A 20,487-nucleotide genomic window follows, 5' to 3' on the forward strand; every position below is an offset into this window, starting at 1 on the left:
ACGCCACACACCACACCAGATACACCACACCAGATACACCACACACACCACACACAGACACACCACACACACCACACACAGACACACCACACACAGACACACCGCAAACAGACACACCACACACACCACACACACACACCACACACAGACACACCACACACAGACACACCACACACTCCACACACAGACACACACACCACACACACACCACACACACACTCCACACACAGACACACACACCACACACACACCACACACACACACCACACACAGACACACCACACAACACACAGACACACCACACACACAGTCACACACACACCACACACACACTACACACACACCACACACACAGTCACACACACACCACACACACCACACACACACCACACACATCACACACACCACACACAGACACACCACACACACCACACACACACACCACACACAGACACACCACACACACACACCACACACACACAACACACAGACACACCACTCACACAGTGCGCTAACCACTGCACCACCGCTCCCCACACACACAGTGCGCTAATCACTGCACCACCGTTCCACCGATGTATCGATTGGCTCGGCTCACCGTGGCTGCTGCACCACGTGACGAGGTGGAGGACGAAGAGTTTCCGCATCGCCATTCACAACACGCCAAGTCACGTGCAGAGAAAATCGATTTAACGTTCGATTAAATATACACGCGTCGATTCCCAATGGGATGCAATTAGGAATCGATTATAGTAGAGTTATGGATGTATGGCGTCGATTTCCTTTGGTATAACATGGGAATCGATTTATAGTGGATTAGGCTAATAAAATCGATTTCCGTTGTGATAACATGGGACTAAACAGTGGTCTAAAATGAACCTTCATTAATCGATTCTTACTGTGAATACGTGGGAATCGACCGTGTTAGACGATCACGTGTGTGGGCGTGGTCTCCCAACGTCAATCAACCAGGTTGGGTGTTGACTGTTGTGTGAGACGTCTCTGTGTGTGTTTTATTGAATTATATTAATATTATTAACTTTACTAGGTTCGTTTTCTCTTTCATTTAAACCTGATCATGATCGAAACGTCGTGTTGCCATTATTTAATGTATTATTTTCTCGTTTCTACGTGGACTTTCACGAAATAATCGAGTTTGACCACGAGTTTTTGTGAGATATGCCGCGTAAAATAATAATTATTATTATACCGTGATACTTACAAATTGCTTCTTCGTCTCATCATACGACGGCTTTGAAATAAATTGAACAGAACAAAATATTCTACGACACAGTAATTTTTTAGTTTTTTTTGTGCCGTTTGACGGAAGCCTAGGGGTTAATTTGGCGCGCGTCCTAACCGCGCGGATGACGTCATGTCGTTGTTTAAATGTGATGACGTTGTTTAAATGTGACATGTCGTTTAAATATGTTTAAACGTGATGTTTAAATCGCCCGCTCGCAGCTGGTATGAATGAACCAATTAATTATTTCACTAAGCCGTCGTACAAAACAAGCCGCCCAGCGCCCGGAATCAATCAATTAATCTCTGCGCGGGAGCGGTCGTCTATTTAATTATTTATTTAGTACGTGGGATCACGCGGTACCCGCACTGATCGGAGTCACCCACACACACAGCGGTGACGCCGATTGCTGTCCCACCGCTCCTTTGAGCCCTCTTAACGCGCAACGCGTCGGCCGGCCAGTCCGGCGCCAAGGTTTTTACTCCCGGCATGAATGGCGACCCCTTGGCTTGCGGGCCTCCCCTCCAGCCAGCTCCCTGCGGACCGCGCCCTGACCTCTTGCCGCCTCCCCTCGGCGGAGAGCGACCGTCCCCCCGGCCGGGGCTCGCCGCGAACTGGGCCCGGATCGGCCGCCCGTGCTCGCTCGTCTTTCCAGCTGCGCGGCGGCGGGAGGGGCGTTGTTGGGGGGGAAGACGCTCGCCTCGGAGACTTTGCTCCGGGCGGTCGTTGTCGGCCGAACCCGGCCCCGGGGGCGTCCGCCGCGGACCGCCGAGGGCGGCCGGTCTTCTCTCTCGCCGCTCCAGAAGAACGCCGATCCCAATTTCCCCCCCCCATTACGTTCTCAAAGCCCGTCAATCCCCGTGTCACGTGACGTCATCCCGCGCGTCCGCTCGAATCCTTCCCGCGGACGTTTTGAACGCTCTGCGTTCCCCCGCCGCCGCCGACTCGCCGACAATCCCCTCGGTCCCTCGCTCTCTCAGATCCTCCTCCTGTCCGCCTAGGGGCTGTTCCCTCCCATGCCGCCGTGCGCCCTGCCGCAGGGAGCTCGCCTCGGGGGCACCGTCCCCCGTGCCGCGCGGGCTTCGTCGCCGCCGGTCCTGTCAAGCTCTATGCCCCCTTTTAGGGGGGGCCCGCCGTTTAATCCGGTCTGGGAGGGGCTCGGCCAATTTCCCGGTCCGGGGAAACCGCGGGACGTCCCCGCTAGCGGGGGCCCTCGGGTGAAGACCCACCGTGCCGGGTAGATCCCTCCTCGAGACCCTACGGGGGTGCGTGCGGGTGTTTAGTGGGGCGTGCGTGCGGGTGTTTAGTGGGGCGTGCGTGCGGGTGTTTAGTGGGGCGTGCGTGTGGGTGTTTAGTGGGGCGTGCGTGCGGGTGTTTAGTGGGGCGTGCGTGTGGGTGTTTAGTGGGGCGTGCGTGTGGGTGTCTAGTTGGGCGTGTGTGTGGGTGTTTAGTGGGGCGTGTGTGTGGGTGTCTAGTGGGGCGTGTGTGAGTTCGTGGGGGGGGGTGTGACGAGAGGGGACCGCCGGCCCATTTGCTCCCCAGCAATGGAACCACACTTCGCGTTGCTTCCGTCAAACGTCGTGATTTACTTTTATTACTTTTTTTTGCGTTTCAATTTAAAGCTTTCATGACCGCGAGAGTTCATCCTCTTTGGTTCTTTCGGTAAAGTCACCACCGCGTAGAATGAGAATAAAGTAATAAATTAACACGATTAAATTCTCACGACGTTTCAGCCACAACACAAGTGGCCTTCTTCAGGTGAAAGGAACAAACCTGTCGGGACGACAGGTTATAACAATTTATTATTTTATTCTCATTCTACGTGGCGGTGACTTTACCGAAAGAACCAAAGAAGATTTTTTTTTTCATTTTTTTTTCACCTTCGCGCGGCAGGCAAACGCAGCAGCGTACTACGAGGTACGAATCTTGGCGAGTGCAGCACAATACGATACGTTACGATACGTTCAGTGTGTGTACAGTACGTAGAGTACGGTACGTGGAGTACGGTACGTAGAGTACGGTACGTAGAGTACGGTACGTAGAGTACGGTACGTAGAGTACTGTACGTGGAGTACGGTACGTGGAGTACGGTACGTAGAGTACGGTACGTAGAGTACTGTACGTAGAGTACGGTACATACAGTACGGTACGTAGAGTACGGTACGTAGAGTACTGTACGTAGAGTACGGTACGTAGAGTACGGTACGTAGAGTACGGTACGTAGAGTACGGTACGTGGAGTACGGTACGTAGAGTACGGTACGTAGAGTACGGTACGTAGAGTACAGTACGTAGAGTACGGTACGTGGAGTACGGTACGTACCGTACGGTACGTGGAGTACGGTACGTAGAGTACGGTACGTGGAGTACGGTACGTAGAGTACGGTACGTAGAGTACGGTACGTGGAGTGCGGTACGTGGAGTACGGTACGTAGAGTACTGTACGTAGAGTACGGTACGTACAGTACGGTACGTGGAGTACGGTACGTGGAGTACGGTACATAGAGTACGGTACGTACAGTACGGTATGTACAGTACGGTACGTAGAGTACGGTACGTAGAGTACGGTACGTAGAGTACGGTACGTAGGTTTAGCGATTTCATGTTAGGGTTAGCACGATACTGTACGTTAAATGCGCGTTAAAAGTTTTTACAGCGGATAGGTTTGTTTCCTGAAGAAACTTTCTATTAAATTGCAGTTCACATAGGTAGGCTAAGACTTAACGATATTTTAGACCTGCGGTGAGGGTCGTCGTAACGCATCTCCGTCGTGAGTGGAGGACCGCTCGACGGGTATCGTGAAATGCGTCGCGTTTAATACTTACACTAGGACTAGCGACGGGAAGGCCACGGTGGTTTGACGGCTCCACAATCTGCGGCGAGGACGGTGCCGACAAAATGTTGCCACGGTGTCTGGTGGTGCTGCTCCTCCTCCTCTCCTCCTTCTCCTCCTTGCAAGGTGATGATCGCCATCGTGTACGTCGTCACACCGCAGCACACAGCGGGGGCATCGCTACTGTATACTACACTATACACTGCACTACTATACACTACACTATACACTATACACTACACTACACACTACACTACTATACATTATACACTACACTATACACTACACTACTATACACTACACTACTATACACTACACTATACACTACACTATACACTACACTACTATACACTACACTACTACACTATACACTACACTGTACACTACACTGTACACTACACTGTACACTATACACTACACTACACACTACACTGTACACTACACTATACACTACACTATACACTACACTGTACACTACACTGTACACTACACTATACACTACACTACACTGTACACTACACTGTACACTACACTATACACTACACTATACACTACACTGTACACTACACTATACACTACACTATACACTACATTATACACTACACTACTATACACTATACACTACACTAGGAGTCTGCGTGCGGTGATCGTGGCAGGTGGCCATGCGGCGATCTCCATCTCCGTGAGGCCGCTGGTCGAGGTGGAACTGGGACGCCCTCTGGTGGTCCCCTGCACGTACAACGTCTCCGTGGCTAGCGGCGTGGTCACCCAGTGGTTCATCGTGAGTACCGCCACCCCCACCCACCCCCCCGCACACCGCCACTTGTCACGGGCAGATACGTACGGTGAGCAAAAGACTCAGCACTGCTACCCATAGACACAACACTGCCACCCATAGACTCAACACTGCTACCCATAGACTCAACACTGCACCATAGACTCAACACTGTACCATAGACTCAACACTGCACCATAGACTCAACACTGCACCGTAAACTCAACACTGCCCATAGACTCAACACTGCACCATAGACTCAACACTGCCCATAGACTCAACACTGCACCATAGACTCAACACTGCACCATTGACTCAACACTGCACCATAGACTCAACACTGCCCATAGACTCAACACCGCACCATAGACTCAACACTGCACCATAGACTCAGCACTGCTACCCATAGACTCAACACTGCCCGTAGACTCAACACTGCCACCCATAGACTCAGCACTGCTACCCATAGACTCAACACTGCCCGTAAACTCAACACTGCTGCCCATAGACTCAACACTGCCACCCATAGACTCAACACTGCTACCCATAGACTCAACACTGCTACCCATAGACTCAGCACTGCCACCCATAGACTCAACACTGCTGCCCATAGACTCAACACTGCCACCCATAGACTCAACACTGCACCATAGACTCAACACTGTACCATAGACTCAACACTGCACCATAGACTCAACACTGCACCGTTAACTCAACACTGCCCATAGACTCAACACTGCACCATAGACTCAACACTGCCCATAGACTCAATACTGCACCATAGACTCAACACTGCACCATAGACTCAACACTGCACCATAGACTCAACACTGCCCATAGACTCAACACCGCACCATAGACTCAACACTGCACCATAGACTCAGCACTGCTACCCATAGACTCAACACTGCCGTAGACTCAACACTGCCACCCATAGACTCAGCACTGCTACCCATAGACTCAACACTGCCCGTAAACTCAACACTGCTGCCCATAGACTCAACACTGCCACCCATAGACTCAACACTGCCACCCATAGAGTCAACACTGCTACCCATAGACTCAACACTGCCACCCATAGACTCAACACTGCCACCCATAGACTCAGCACTGCTACCCATAGACTCAACACTGCCCGTAAACTCAACACTGCTGCCCATAGACTCAACACCGCCACCCATAGACTCAACACTGCTACCCATAGACTCAACACTGCTACCCATAGACTCAACACTGCTACCCATAGACTCAGCACTGCCACCCATAGACTCAACACTGCTGCCCATAGACTCAACACTGCCACCCATAGACTCAACACTACCCATAGACTCAGCACTGCCACCCATAGACTCACCACCACCCATAGACTCACCACTGCTACCCATAGACTCACCACGCTGTCATCCGCCCGACCGCCGTCGCCAAAACCCCCCCCGGCGCAGATTTCGACAACTTCGCGAGTGAGGATATCGTACCGCGACTTACGTCGCTTCGTGGCCGACGGGGACACCGGCTACACGGACCGCATTGATGCCCAACGTGACGATTCCGCCCTGGCGCTGGACGCGACGGTGGTCGCGGATGAGCGAGACTTCATCTGCCAGGTGTTTGCGGGGCGGGCCGGTGTGGCAGAGGCGACCACAAGAGTGCGGCTGTTTTGTAAGCGAGCTCACGGTCGGGGCTACTCACTTTAGAATGACGCGCAGTGGGGGGGGGGGGGGGACGTCCCCTACGACGTGGACCCCCCTTACTTACGGACGTTGCTACGGAGACTCCTTAGTGGACATTACGAGGACCCCCCTTACTTACGGACGTTGCTACGGAGACTCCTTAGTGGACATTACGAGGACTCCCCTTACTTACGGACATTGCTACGGAGACTCCTTAGTGGCTATTACGAGGACTCCCCTTACTTACGGACGTTGCTACGGAGACTCCTTAGTGGATATTACGAGGACTCCCCTTACTTACGGACGTTGCTACGGAGACTCCTTAGTAGACATTGCGAGGACTCCCCTTACTTACGGACGTTGCTACGGAGACTCCTTAGTGGACATTGCGAGGACTCCCCTTACTTACGGACGTTGCTACGGAGACTCCTTAGTGGACATTGCGAGGACTCCCCTTACTTACGGATGTTGCTACGGAGACCTCTTAGTGGACATTACAAGGACTCCCCTTTCTTACGGACGTTGCTACGGAGACTCCTTAGTGGACATTGCGAGGACTCCCCTTACTTACGGATGTTGCTACGGAGACCTCTTAGTGGACATTACAAGGACTCCCCTTTCTTACGGACGTTGCTACGGAGACTCCTTAGTGGACATTACGAGGACTCCCCTTACTTACGGACGTTGCTACGGAGACTCCTTAGTGGACATTACGAGGACTCCCCTTACTTACGGACGTTGCTACGGAGACTCCTTAGTGGACATTACGAGGACTCCCCTTACTTACGGACGTTGCTACGGAGACTCCTTATTGGACATTACGAGGACTCCCCTTACTTACGGACGTTGCTACGGAGACTCCTTAGTGGATATTACGAGGACTCCCCTTACTTACGGACGTTGCTACGGAGACTCCTTAGTGGACATTACGAGGGCTCCCCTTACTTACGGACGTTGCTACGGAGACTCCTTAGTGGACATTACGAGGGCTCCCCTGCTTACGAACGTTACTGCGTGACGTCTCTACTTACGAACGTTACCACAGTGACTCACTCGCGAATATTTTTGCGTGGTCTCTACTACTTACCGACGTTACTTCTTACGAACGTTACCCACATACGAACAAGCCGGGATCCAGAGGGTCCACGTTCGTTAGTCTATTTTGCCCGTAAGTCCAACTTCACTCCCGTCGATTCCACACGCGTTGCACGGCGTGCACACTGCTGCTACTATACATGACGCACTACCCGGCCACATTTCGGAGTGAGGTCGGACTCAGGAGCAAGTGGCCGATGACGGCCCCGCGACAAATTGACGCACGGGACGGCCCCTCCCCTCGCTTCCCTTCCAGCGGCCCCCACGGCGGCCGTGACGGCGAGCAAGCGGCCCGTGCTGTTCAACGGACAGCGCCACGAGGTGAGCCCTTGGCCTACGTTGACATTCTCTTTGGTTCTATTCGGTAAAGTCACCACGTAGGTAAAAAATAAAACAACAAAAATCACGACGTTTCGGCCACAACACAAGCGGCCTTCGTCAGGTGAAGGGATCAGGCTGTCTCGAGGACAGTGCTGGAGTGAAACACAGCCACGCTTAAAGGTCGCGGTCTGAGCGTGGCTGTGTTTCACTCCAGCACTGTCCTCGAGACAGCCTGATCCCTTCACCTGATGAAGGCCGCTTGTGTTGTGGCCGAAACGTCGTGATTTTTTGTTGTTTTACTTTTTTACCTACGTGGTGACTTTACCGAATAGAACCAAAGAGTATGGAGATCCTTGCAGTCACGAAAGCTTTAAATCTAGAATACGTTGACATTTTTTTATTTCAAATTCCTGTTGCACCGTCCGCTGACGGTCATTTAAGGGTTGTTTTTTTTTTTACCTTCACGGCGTCCCCTTCGCGAAAACGGCCGCACGCCAACAGCTGTGCTGTAGACGCCACCGATTCGTGCGTAGATTCAAACGTGGTTTAGTTTTGGTTAGGGGGATGTCGACTACCTCGCCTGGTACGCAGGAGGTCGTGGGTTCGATCCCGACGTGGACAACGCTACTACCCTGGCAACCCGGGTTCGATTCCCGCTCACGGCCAATACCGGTGACGATGATCTGAACCGGTTCCTGTGCCTCCCCTAGGTCGACTCGGCCTCAAATACCGGGTGCGGTGCGTAAAAACATCGCCAGCACCGGGGAGACAAAGGCGACCGGGCGTGGTGCTGGCCACCCACCCCCTCGTGTGCCGTTCTGGCCTTCAAAGGTGCTCGCTAACAGCACTTGCCCCTACAGTCTGTTAAGGCTATACATGGGTTCTTTGTCTTTGTTGTGTGTGTTGGTCTGTGTGTGTTTCTGTGTGTGAGTGTCTCTGTGTGTGTCTCCCTGTGTGAGTGTCTCTGTGTGTGAGTGTCTGTGTGTCTCTGTGTGAGTGTCTCTGTGTGTGAGTGTTTGTGTGTGTCTCTGTGTGAGTGTCTATGTGTGAGTGAGGAGCGGTAGTGTAGCGGTTAGCGCGCTGCGCTATGAACCTGGCGATCCGGGTTCGATTCCCGCTCACGGCCAACACCAGTGACGATTATCTGAACCGGTCCTGGACCTCCTCTAGGTCGACTCAGCCTCAAATGAGTACCTGGTGCGGTGTGTAAACATTGCCACTAGGGAGACAAAGGCGGTCGGGCGTGGTGCTGGCCACCCACCCCCTCGTGTACCGTTCCGGCCTTTATAGGTGCTCGCTAACAGCACTTGCCCCTACAGTCTGTTAAGGCTATACAGGGGTTCTTTGTTGTGTGTGTTGGTCTGTTTCCCTCTCGTGCAGATTGGTAAATGTTTCGTGCACAACGCTTACCCAGAGCCCCACATCACCTGGTACAAGGCTTCCCTGCCCCTGTTGCCATCACCTGGTAAGTATATCTGCTGGTGAATATATCTGTTGGTTAATGTATCTGCCGGTGAATATATCTGCTGGTGAATGTATCTGTTGGTTAATGTATCTGTTGGTGAATATATCTGTTGGTTAGTGTATCTGCTGGTGAATGTATCTGCTGGTGAATGTATCTGTCGGTTAATGTATCTGTTGGTGAATACGTCTGCTATAGTGCCGTGTATTGCATAGTGTACACTATTACGTGGTGCAGTGAGTAAACATCGCTAGCGCCGCGGGGACAAAGCTGGCGGGGCGTGGTGATGGCCGCCCACCCCCTCGCGTGTCGTGCCGGGCTGCCACTCGCTAACAGCACTTGTCCCAACGGTCTGTTGAAGTCCACACGGGGGATCTTTGTCTTTGCATGCGTGCGCGTGGCTAGACGTGAAAGTGACGCGGACGGTAGCGACGGAGGCCAACGGCACCTTCGCCGTGACATCCATCCTGAGCTACAAACCGGAGGAGCGGGATGTGGGAGCCGGGTACCGCTGCGTGGTGAACTACACGATGCCGGGCGGCAGGAGCGAGGCCTTTGCCTCGGAGACGATCCACGTGGGGCTGCATTGTGAGTACACGGGACACCAGGCAGACGCCGGTGCACAACGAACGCGTGTGACGTGCACAACAGACAAATGTGTGTGACGTGCACAACAGAAAATACATGCCTGACGGACCATCTTATTGGGTTAAGGTCAAATTAAACACAGAGACTACCACTGCCTATGAACATTTGACTTTTGAACGTTCAGAGAGACGCTCAAACCTGTTTGTAAGTCCAGTTGCCTGTTCGGAACGAGAGTTGTAAGTTCAACCGCCACGCAATAGATGGCGGTGGTGGCTTTTACATCTGTAGAACATGAACAACCAGTGGCATCTACATCTACAGAACGTGAAGAACCAGAGGCATCTACATCTGCAGAATGTGAAGAATCAGTGGCATCTACATCTGTAGAATGTGAAGACCAGTGGCATCTACATCTACAGAACGTGAAGAACCAGTGGCATCTACATCTACAGAACGTGAAGAACCAGAGGCATCTACATCTGCAGAACGTGAAGAACCAGTGGCATCTACATCTGAAGAACGTGAAGAACCAGTGGCATCTACATTTGCAGAACATGAAGAACCAGTGGCATCTACATCTGCAGAACGTGTAGAACCAGTGACATCTACATCTGCCGAACGTGAAGAACCAGTGGCATCTACATCTGCAGAACGTGAACAACCAGTGGCATCTACACCTGCAGAACGTGAAAAACCAGTGACATCTATATCTGCAGAACGTGAAAAACCACTGGCTTCTACATCTGCAGAACGTGAAGAACCAGTGACATCTACATCTACAGATAGTGAAGATCCAGTGGCATCTACAGAACATGAAGAACCAGTGGCATCTACATCTGGAGAACGTGAAGAACCAGTGGCATCTACACCTGCAGAGCGTGAAGAACCAGTGGCATCTACATCTGCAGAACGTGAAGAACCAGTGGCATCTACATCTGTAGAACGTGAAGAACCAGTGGCATCTACACCTGTAGAACATGAAGAACCAGTGGCATCTACATCTGCAGAACGCGAAGAACCAGTGGCATCTACATCTGCAGAACACGAAGAACCAGTGGCATCTACATCTGCAGAACGTGAAGAACCAGTGGTATCTACATCTGAAGAAGGTGAAGAACCAGTGGCATCTACATCTGCAGAATGTGAAGAACCAGTGGCATCTACATCTACAGAACGTGAAGAACCAGTGGCATCTACATCTGCAGAACGTGAAGAACCAGTGACATCTACATCTACTGAACGTGAAGAACCAGTGGCATCTACATCTGCAGAACGTGAAGAACCAGTGACATCTACATCTAAAGAACGTGAAGAACCAGTGGCATCTATAGCTGCAGAACGTGAAGAACCAGTGGCATCTACATCTACAGAACGTGAAGAACCAGTGGCATCTACATCTACAGAACGTGAAGAACCAGTGGCTTCTACATCTGCAGAACGTGAAGAACCAGTGGCATCTACATCTGTAGAACGTGAAGAACCAGTGGCATCTACATCTACAGAACGTGAAGAACCAGTGGTATCTACATCTACAGAACGTGAAGAACCAGTGGCATTTACATCTGCAGAACGTGAAGAACCAGTGACATCTACATCTACAGAACGTGAAGAACCAGTGGCATCTACATCTACAGATCGTGAAGAACCAGTGACATCTACATCTACAGAACGTGAAGAACCAGTGGCATCTATAGCTGCAGAACGTGGAGAACCAGTGGCATCTACATCTACAGAACGTGAAGAACCAGTGGCATCTACATCTACAGAACGTGAAGAACCAGTGGCATCTACATCCGCAGAACGTGAAGAACCAGTGGCATCTACATCTGCAGAACGTGAAGAACCAGTGACATCTACATCTACTGAACGTGAAGAACCAGTGGCATCTACATCTGCAGAACGTTTAAAACCAGTGACATCTACATCTACAGAACGTGAAGAACCAGTGGCATATATAGCTGCAGAACGTGAAGAACCAGTGGCACCTACAATAGGCGGCATCCCGGGACGGAATGGCGTGTTGTACTATTTGAGTTGTTGTTGTTGTTTTGTTGTTGTGTTGTTATTGTTTTGTTGTTGTTGTTGTTGTGTTGTTGTTGTGTTGTTCTTGTGTTGTTGTTTTGTTGTTGTTTTGTTGTTGTTGTTGCTGCTACGAGGCGGGAGAGATGCCCTGGCCCAGGCGTCGAACCCACGTCGCCTGGGGACGACTTTCCTCGCGCTGAACCGTCGCCTCTTGCGCGTCGCGCGTTGGGGGAATCCCGGTGGGGGTGGGCGCGACGGCTCGTTCCACCCCGTCCACCCCGTTCCACCTCGTATCGTCGTTCCACCTTGTTCCACCTCGTTGTATCGTCGTTCCACCCCATCCCACCTCGTGCCACCCGTTCCACCTCGTTGTATCGTCGTCGTCGTCGTCACCGCGAGACGAGGTGGAGGCGACCCCGACTTGGACGTCTGGGACACGCCGAGAGCCCCGCGGCTCCGCGGATTCCTCCGCCGGCGGCTCCTCGGGGGGAAGTCGCGAGCGGACGGCGCCGCTTGGCCGCGAGTGAGCGGGCGGTCGTCTTCTTCGGTCCTTTCGGTAAAAGTCGCCGCCGCCGCGTAGAATGAGAATGAAAATAATAAATCGATGAAATAAAATGACGCGATGAAAATTCTCACGACGTTTCGGCCACGACGCAAGCGGCCTTCGTCAGGTGAAGGGACGAGACTGTCTGGAGGACAGCGCTGGAGCTCCAGCTGCATGAGTCACTCCACAAACAACAGGAGCATCAGTCCAGACAGTCTCGTCCCTTCACCTGACGAAGGCCGCTTGTGTCGTGCCTGAAACGTCGTGAGAATTTTATCGCGTTATTTTATTTTATCAATTTATTATTTTATTCTCATTCTACGTGGTGGTGACTTTACCGAAAGAACCAAAGGAGATGAATCCTTGCAGTCACGAAAGCTTCAAATCGAGATTTCAGCGGGGGGTTGTCGTCTGTCCTCCTCGCCAGACCCGGAAGACGTGAGGCTTGGCCCCACCGCGGCGACCCAGGTCACGGCCGGGGCGACCCAGGTCATGGCCGGGGCGACCCAGGTCACGCCCTCGTCGTCCGGGATACCCGACTACAAGTGCGCAGAGGTACCCAGTCGCTGCGTCACGATCACCACCAGCACCACCACCAGCGTACCACCACCACCAGCGTGCCACCACAACCACCGTGCCACCACCGTGCCACCACCACCACCGTGCCACCACCACCGTGCCACCACCACCACCGTGCCACCACCACCGTGCCACCACCGTCACCACCACCACCAGCGTACCACCACCGTGCCACCACCACCGTCACCACCACCACCACCAGCGTACCACCACCACCACCGTGCCACCACCACCACCACCGTGCCACCACCACCACCGTGCCACCACCACCACCAGCGTGCCACCACCACCACCACCGTCACCACCACCACCACCGTGCCACCACCACCAGCGTGCCACCACCACCACCACCGTCACCACCGTCACCACCACCACCGTCACCACCACCACCACCGTCACCACCACCACCACCACCGTGCCACCACCACCACCGTGCCACCACCACCACCAGCGTGCCACCACCACCACCGTGTCACCACCATAACCACCGTGCCACCACTACCGTGCCACCACCACCACCACCTGAGTTTGATTCCCGCTCACAGCCAACAGCAGTGATAGCGATTATCTGAACCGGTCCTGGGCCTCCCTTAGGTCTACTCAACCTCTAATGAGTACTTGTAGTAAACATCGCTAGCACGGGGGAGACAAAGACGCTGGTGGTGACGGTGGTGGTGACGGTGGTGGTGGTGGTGACGGTGGTGATGGTGGTGGTGACGATGGTGGTGACGGTGGTGGTGACGGTGGTGGTGACGGTGGTGGTGACGGTGGTGGTGACGGTGGTGGTGGTGGTGACGGTGGTGGTGACGGTGGGGGTGACGGTGGTGACGGTGGTGATGGTGGTGCGTGACATTTACGAAGATGAGAATGAGGTGAGTGGCACAGTAGGGGGTACAGGTGGTGCACCGTGCCAGGCATCTCAGTCGACCCATGGCACCGTGGCACCTGCTGGGTCTGCCTCGTGAACCTCCTGCCCGCGGGCGTTCGACACTTCACGTGGTGGCCTCGACGTGCACACGGCCTGGCGCGAGCGCCGCGGTGACGTCACCGCCGCTCGGCGGTGACGCGTGTGGGCGCGTCGTTGCGTGTCGGTGAGCGTTCGCGTGTCGGTGAGCGTTCCGGGGGGGGGGGGGGGGGGTGGTGTAGCAGAGAGAGCGCCCGACGCTTCATGGAGCCTCACGGCCGTCGCCTCCCCGGCACTCTGCGTGCCTCAGGCCGGGGAGGCGGTGTCCGGCGGGGCCACGCCGGCCCCGCGACACGCGAGGCCGTCCGGGGGGAGCGGCGGCGACGGCCGCTCCCGGTGCGTCACCTCGCCGCACTCCGTGCCGGGGCCTGGTGAGGTCGCGACCCGTCAAGGTCACAGTGGAAGGTAACCGGGGCGGCAGGAGAGAGAGAGACTCAGCGATGACGCTGAGTCTCTCTCTCTCTCTCTCACATACCACTAGCAGAGACGCCACTCTCTCTCTCCACTCTCTCCACACTCTCCACTCTCTCTCCACTCTCTCTCCACTCTCTCTACTCTCTCTCCACTCTCTCTACTCTCTCCACTCTCTACTCTCTCCACTCTCTCCACTCTCTCCACTCTCTCTCCACTCACCACTCTCTCCACTCTCTCTCTACTCTCTCTCCACTCACCACTCTCTCTCCACTCTCTCCACTCTCTCCTCTCTATCTGTCTCCACTCTGTCCTCTCTCTCTCCACTCTCTATGTTGTTCTCTCCTCTCTCTGCTCTCTCTCCACGCTCTCTGCCCACGCCGTCTCCCTCCACTCTGTCCTCTCTCTCCACTCTCTCTCTTCTCACCATTCTCTCCTCTATCTCTCTCCACTCACCACTCTCTCTCCACTCTCTCTCCTCTCTATCTCTCTCCACTCACCACTCTCTCTCCACTCTCTCTCCACTCTCTCCACTCACCACTCTCTCTCCACTCACCACTCTCTCCTCTATCTCTCTCCACTCTCTCTCCTCTCTATCTCTCTCCACTCACCACTCTCTCTCCACTCTCTCTCCTCTCTGTCTCCACTCACCACTCTCTCTCTCCACTCACCACTCTCTCTCTCTCCACTCGCTCTCCTCTCTGTCTCCACTCTTTCCTTTCTCTCTCCTCTCTCCTCTCTCCACGTTCTCTCCTCTCTATCTCTCTCCTCTCTGTCTCCACTCTGTCCTCTCTCTCTCTCTCTCCACTCTCTCCACGTTCTCTCCTCTCTATCTCTCTCCTCTCTATCTGTCTCCACTCTGTCCTCTCTCTCTCCACTCTCCACGTTCTCTCCTCTCTATCTCTCTCCACTCACCACTCTCTCCTCTCTCTCTGCTCTCTCTCCGCGCTCTCTGCCCACACCGTCTCTCTCCACTCGCAGGAGGAGCGGAGGAAGCGGAGGAGTCGGGACGTGGTCTACCGTGGATCATCATCATCCTCACCATCATCTTCGTGATCGTCCCCCTCCTCGTCGTCATCATTTCGGCCCTTCATCACGTTTGCTCGGGAGAGTCGGAAGAGGAGGGATCGGGAGGAGGAGAGGCGGCGATCGCGGTCGGCTTCGTCGCGAGCGAGGAGGAGGAGGGCGGTGGCCACACGCTGGCGCTGCACAGGGCCATGGGCGCGGCCACCAGGCACGGCCGCAGGTCGCTGGCCGAGATGTGCGGTCGTCACTGACGAGGCAGCAGCGGTGTTGACGGCCTGCCGCTGCCTCCAAGACACACGGAGCCGTGAGGCAGGCCTGCAAGCAGGCTCCTCGCCACCGCCGCCGCCGCCATCGCTATCGTCAGCGCCAACACCGCCGTCGTCAACATCACAACCATCGTCACCACCACCATCATCACCACCATCATCATCACCTTGTGTCTTTTGTGTTTTGAGCTCAGGTCGCAAACACGGATCGAGCCGTGACATTTTGAAGATCAGTGTCTCTTATTTGTTTAAACACGAATCTAACTGACATTTTGTAGATCAGTGTCTCTTATTTGTTTAAACACGAATCTAACCGTGACATTTTCAAGATCAGTGTCTCTTATTTGTTTAAACACGGATCTAACCGTGACATTTTGAAGGTAAGTGTCTCTTATTTGTTTAAACACGAATCTAACCGTGACATTTTGAAGGTCAGTGTCTCTTATTTGTTTAAACACGGATCTAACCGTGACATTTTGAAGGTCAGTGTCTCTTATTTGTTTAAACACGGATCTAACCGTGACATTTTGAAGGTCAGTGTCTCTTATTTGTTTAAACACGGATCTAACCGTGACATTTTGAAGAACCGTGAGCAAACAGCCAAGGAACAGGGAAAGCTGATACCCTTAGACAATGCAATTTGTTTTTACGCAGAGATGGTTACAGTAAATCAAAGAGTACAGTTACTTAATCAATTTTCCAGTAGCAAACAGCCAGTTTCACCTTAGACTCCACCCTGATTAGCCAAATGTGTCTGAGCACATGTTTAATGTGCAGTTGTATTTTTTATTTTACTATTTTTCTGAATGCTTAACTATTTATGTTCCGAATTGTAATATCGAAGCCAATACACAAGGCAGGGAAATTCCTACTGGCAGCAGATCGATGTCTCAATTAGTAAAGATGCCACAAGAAACACCACTAGAATATCTTCTGGCATCTCTTCAAGAGGTCACACTTAACCAGCACATTCCTGTGCTCCATTAGAGCAGTTCAATGCGTGTCAGTCATCTGACATGTGCTACTTATATCTCACTCTCAGAGTTGGTCGAATCCAAATTAAGTGAAAATGCAAGGTAGCTCTCTGATGTAGGTGTAACAATGATGTCACTAGTTGCACCTCGTGATTAGATGAATTGCCGCAATTTAAATAAAATCATCTATCCGTTTTTTATAACATTGTAGTGAATTTGGGCCCATTGCATAAACATTCAGATACAAATAATCCATTGTTTTCATATTCTATTCAATGCATGCTTAATTAAATGCGAAATCGATATTGATATCAATGGATCAATCCATCATTCTATTTTACTGTCATAAAAAAACGGTGCTGGCTCATTCTAATGTGGGCATTAGCTACCCCAAGTGATACAGCCAACTTCGAGGGATGGATGAGTAAAGAATCCGCTTATTTGGCTAATCTTAGAAAAGGTCAAGGCAATCGTCGAGAAGACGCACAACCTAAACCTATCGCCTGGCTCACCTGTGGAGTCACGCCGTGAAATAGGTGGTGTTGGGTCATTACGACGTCTTCGTTCTATTTAAACAGTAACATGAAAGTAATATATATAGACTGTACACAAGCAAGTGGAACAAATCTTGGCAAAAAATCTCAGCAATGATCACTTGCATTGTCTTTAGTCATAGAAACAGTAATCTGAGATGCGCATTGAGTAATGGAAGGTGATTTAATCCTTTGAGCAAGTAATTTATTTCTTCAACAGATGTAATTTTTCATACAGTTAGCTTGCAAATAAAAAACACATTTTCATTTTGAACTCATCTATATTCCCGCATTGTTATTTATTAGCATTATTGGTTTGTGCCTTTGAAATTAAATGAAGTAGCATTTGATTTACAATCAGGTATAACCTTCATTAAAACTGCGCAGGGCTTAGAGTGAATAAATAACGTTGGTTACTGTGTCCATATTCTTTGAAGTCTATGGGAGACTTTAACATTGAAGTCTATGGGAGACTTTAACATTGAAGTCTATGGGAGACTTTAACATTGAAGTCTATGGGAGACTTTAACATTGAAGTCAATGGGAGACTTTAACATTGAAGTCTATGGGAGACTTTAACATTGAAGTCTATGGGAGCCTTAAACATTGAAGTCTATGGGAGACTTTAACATTGAAGTCTATGGGAGACTTTAACATTGAAGTCAATGGGAGACTTTAACATTGAAGTCTATGGGAGACTTTAACATTGAAGTCTATGGGAGCCTTAAACATTGAAGTCTATGGGAGACTTTAACATTGAAGTCTATGGAAGACTTTAACATTGAAGTCTATGGGAGACTTTAGCATTGAAGTCTATGGGAGACTTTAACATTGAAGTCTATGGGAGACTTTAGCATTGAAGTCTATGGAAGACTTTAACATTGAAGTCTATGGGAGACTTTAACATTGAAGTCTATGGGAGACTTTAACATTCAAGTCTATGGGAGACTTTAACATTGAAGTCTATGGGAGACTTTAACATTGAAGTCTATGTGAGACTTTAACATTGAAGTCTATGGGAGCCTTTAACATTGAAGTCTATGGGAGCCATACGCTTTGGTTCTTTCGGTAAAGTCACGTAGTAGGTAAAATAAAATAAATCACGACGTTTCGGGCGCAACACAAGCGTCCATCATCAGGTGGGAAAGCATGGCCTGCTGCTGAGGCAGACTGTTTTATAAGTGCATATTCATGCACTAAATATCAGAGCAATATTAACAAGTATGAGGCCATCATCAGCTCAGAAATATCCACCGCTGAATGAAAGCATTCCCACGCCAATACAATTCCACATGGTCTTTCGATGATGCTAATACCATCCATCTGATGCCTGCGCGTTATAGTTTCACATTACTCCACGTCCATGGTGATCATCCTTGAGGGAGTCATTTCTGCTTTGGCTACCATTCCATCAGCAGCCTTGAGCATCCCTTAAAGCGGTGTGTGAGTGTCTTTCTCAATCCCACTTCGGTGGTCCATCCTAGAACACGACTTTAGGCATGTAACACGTAATGTACAAATGTGATTCTTCTTTCACAGCCTCCTTTATCTGTATCTGCAGTTACATCATTGTCATTTTTATCAGTCTCTCATATCCCCCCCCCCCCCCCAGTGCTATTTACAGATGCCGGCCATTTCACTCATATGCACAACCCGTCACGTCATTCTGAACACAAGTCAGCTCAAGAATGATGAAAAGTTTTTCGCTTATAAAATGTTACATGGTAGCATTTGAGTATTTTAATAATAAGTATTTTAATAAAGCACGGGATGCGATGTTTTACATGCTACCTACTCTAACCTGCTCAGACCACATGAACGTCCACCGCTGACTTGTCAACGTGAGCACCCCCGTCCCCAACTCGGCAACAAAAGTGCCCTCACGGCTCTTCTGGTGCCTCAGGTCGCAGCTTATCCTCCACGGCATCACGCAAGGGCTTTGCTTCCTCCTCGTCGCAGAAGTTTAAGCCCCACCTGACGTTTCTCATAGAGAAAGTAGACTTTTTTTCTTCTAGATTTGAAGCTTTCGTGACTGCAAGGATTCATACTCTTTGGTTTTGTTCGGTAAAGTCACCACGCAGGTTGAAAAATAAAGAAAAATAAATGAGAAAGTCGACAGGTGGTTTGGAGGTGTAATGCTGCATCAAATGACTGAGCCCAGCACCGCAGATCCTGGATTCAAACCCAGGCGAGCGTGGAAAATTAAACCAGATTCTCAAGTGTAGCCAAGATGAAGATCTTAGCCAAATCACCAACAAGAGCTCAAACAATCAGTCTTGTAAAACATTTATTTCTGCATTTACACATATGGTACTTTTCCTTTGAGAGATTAAAATACATTGCTGAATTATTGAAATGTGGTGAAGAACTGTTTAACACGTCGGCTTTCGCGACCAATATCCTTATTCTTGGTTTTATTGTTTCCCTTCTACGTGGTGGTGACTTTACCGAAAGAGCCAAGAATATGAATCCCTGCAGTCACGAAAGCTTTAAATCAAAACATCATCCTCGTAGGTTTTATTGGGTTAGCTCGCGTGAATACGTAACTGTGTCATGAAACCTGCCACCGTCCGACAGCCAAATTGTAAGGTTCGTCACAAACAGAACATGCCAAGTCGTACTCAGATCGTTAACGTTGTGGCTTCGCTCCGCAACACACCGGCGTCAGCTGTACTAGTGACGAATTGGCGTCTTCTGTTTACGTGACAAACCTTACTAGTTGGCTGCGCCGGGTGGTGGCAGATTTAACGACACAACATTTATATATAACCTCCAAAAATAACCCCCTGTGTTAAGGTGAAGAACTGTCTATTTGGTAAGAATGGCTGTTTCAAGCAACTCCAGAAGCAGCTGTGCAAGTGTAGTGGCCTTATTGACGACGGAGACTTATTCTTCGGAGGCAACACGTATTTATTACAGACACTTCACTCTGCAGTGGCTAATCTGATACTTGAAGAGGTAATGGCCTCTTCACCCGTACTCTACAGAGGGAACGTTTCCCCGAGCCTTAGCCCACGCTAGCTCCCTGGTTCTCTCTATCCTGGTCCTCTCTCAGGAGGCTGTCTGACCTGGCCCAACTTCAGCGCAGGTCCCGACCACCAGCCACACGAGTCCGGCCCTCGGAAGGACATCGGCCCTCTTGGCTCTGGGGTCACACCCTGGCTTGCTGTGCCCAGCCCTCA

General features: G+C 51.1%; 1 protein-coding gene across 1 annotated transcript; it reads left to right on the top strand.

Annotated features, from left to right (window-relative positions):
- Positions 1-893: 893 nt before the first annotated feature.
- LOC142921854 (basal cell adhesion molecule-like) lies at positions 894-17,583 on the top strand. The gene is made up of 10 exons (XM_076063189.1): positions 894-972; positions 4,073-4,201; positions 4,732-4,856; positions 6,293-6,509; positions 7,872-7,936; positions 9,317-9,401; positions 9,804-9,986; positions 12,980-13,169; positions 14,346-14,500; positions 15,488-17,583. The coding sequence occupies exons 2-10, from the start codon at positions 4,141-4,143 to the stop codon at positions 15,781-15,783; spliced, it is 1,377 nt and encodes a 458-aa protein (XP_075919304.1). The 5' UTR covers positions 894-972; positions 4,073-4,140; the 3' UTR covers positions 15,784-17,583.
- Positions 17,584-20,487: the final 2,904 nt, after the last annotated feature.

This window comes from Petromyzon marinus, unplaced genomic scaffold (genome assembly GCF_048934315.1).
Source record: "Petromyzon marinus isolate PM22_M1 ecotype Great Lakes invasive population unplaced genomic scaffold, UKy_Petmar_22M1.pri1.0 PM_G_Scaffold_9, whole genome shotgun sequence".
Lineage (NCBI taxonomy): Eukaryota > Metazoa > Chordata > Hyperoartia > Petromyzontiformes > Petromyzontidae > Petromyzon > Petromyzon marinus.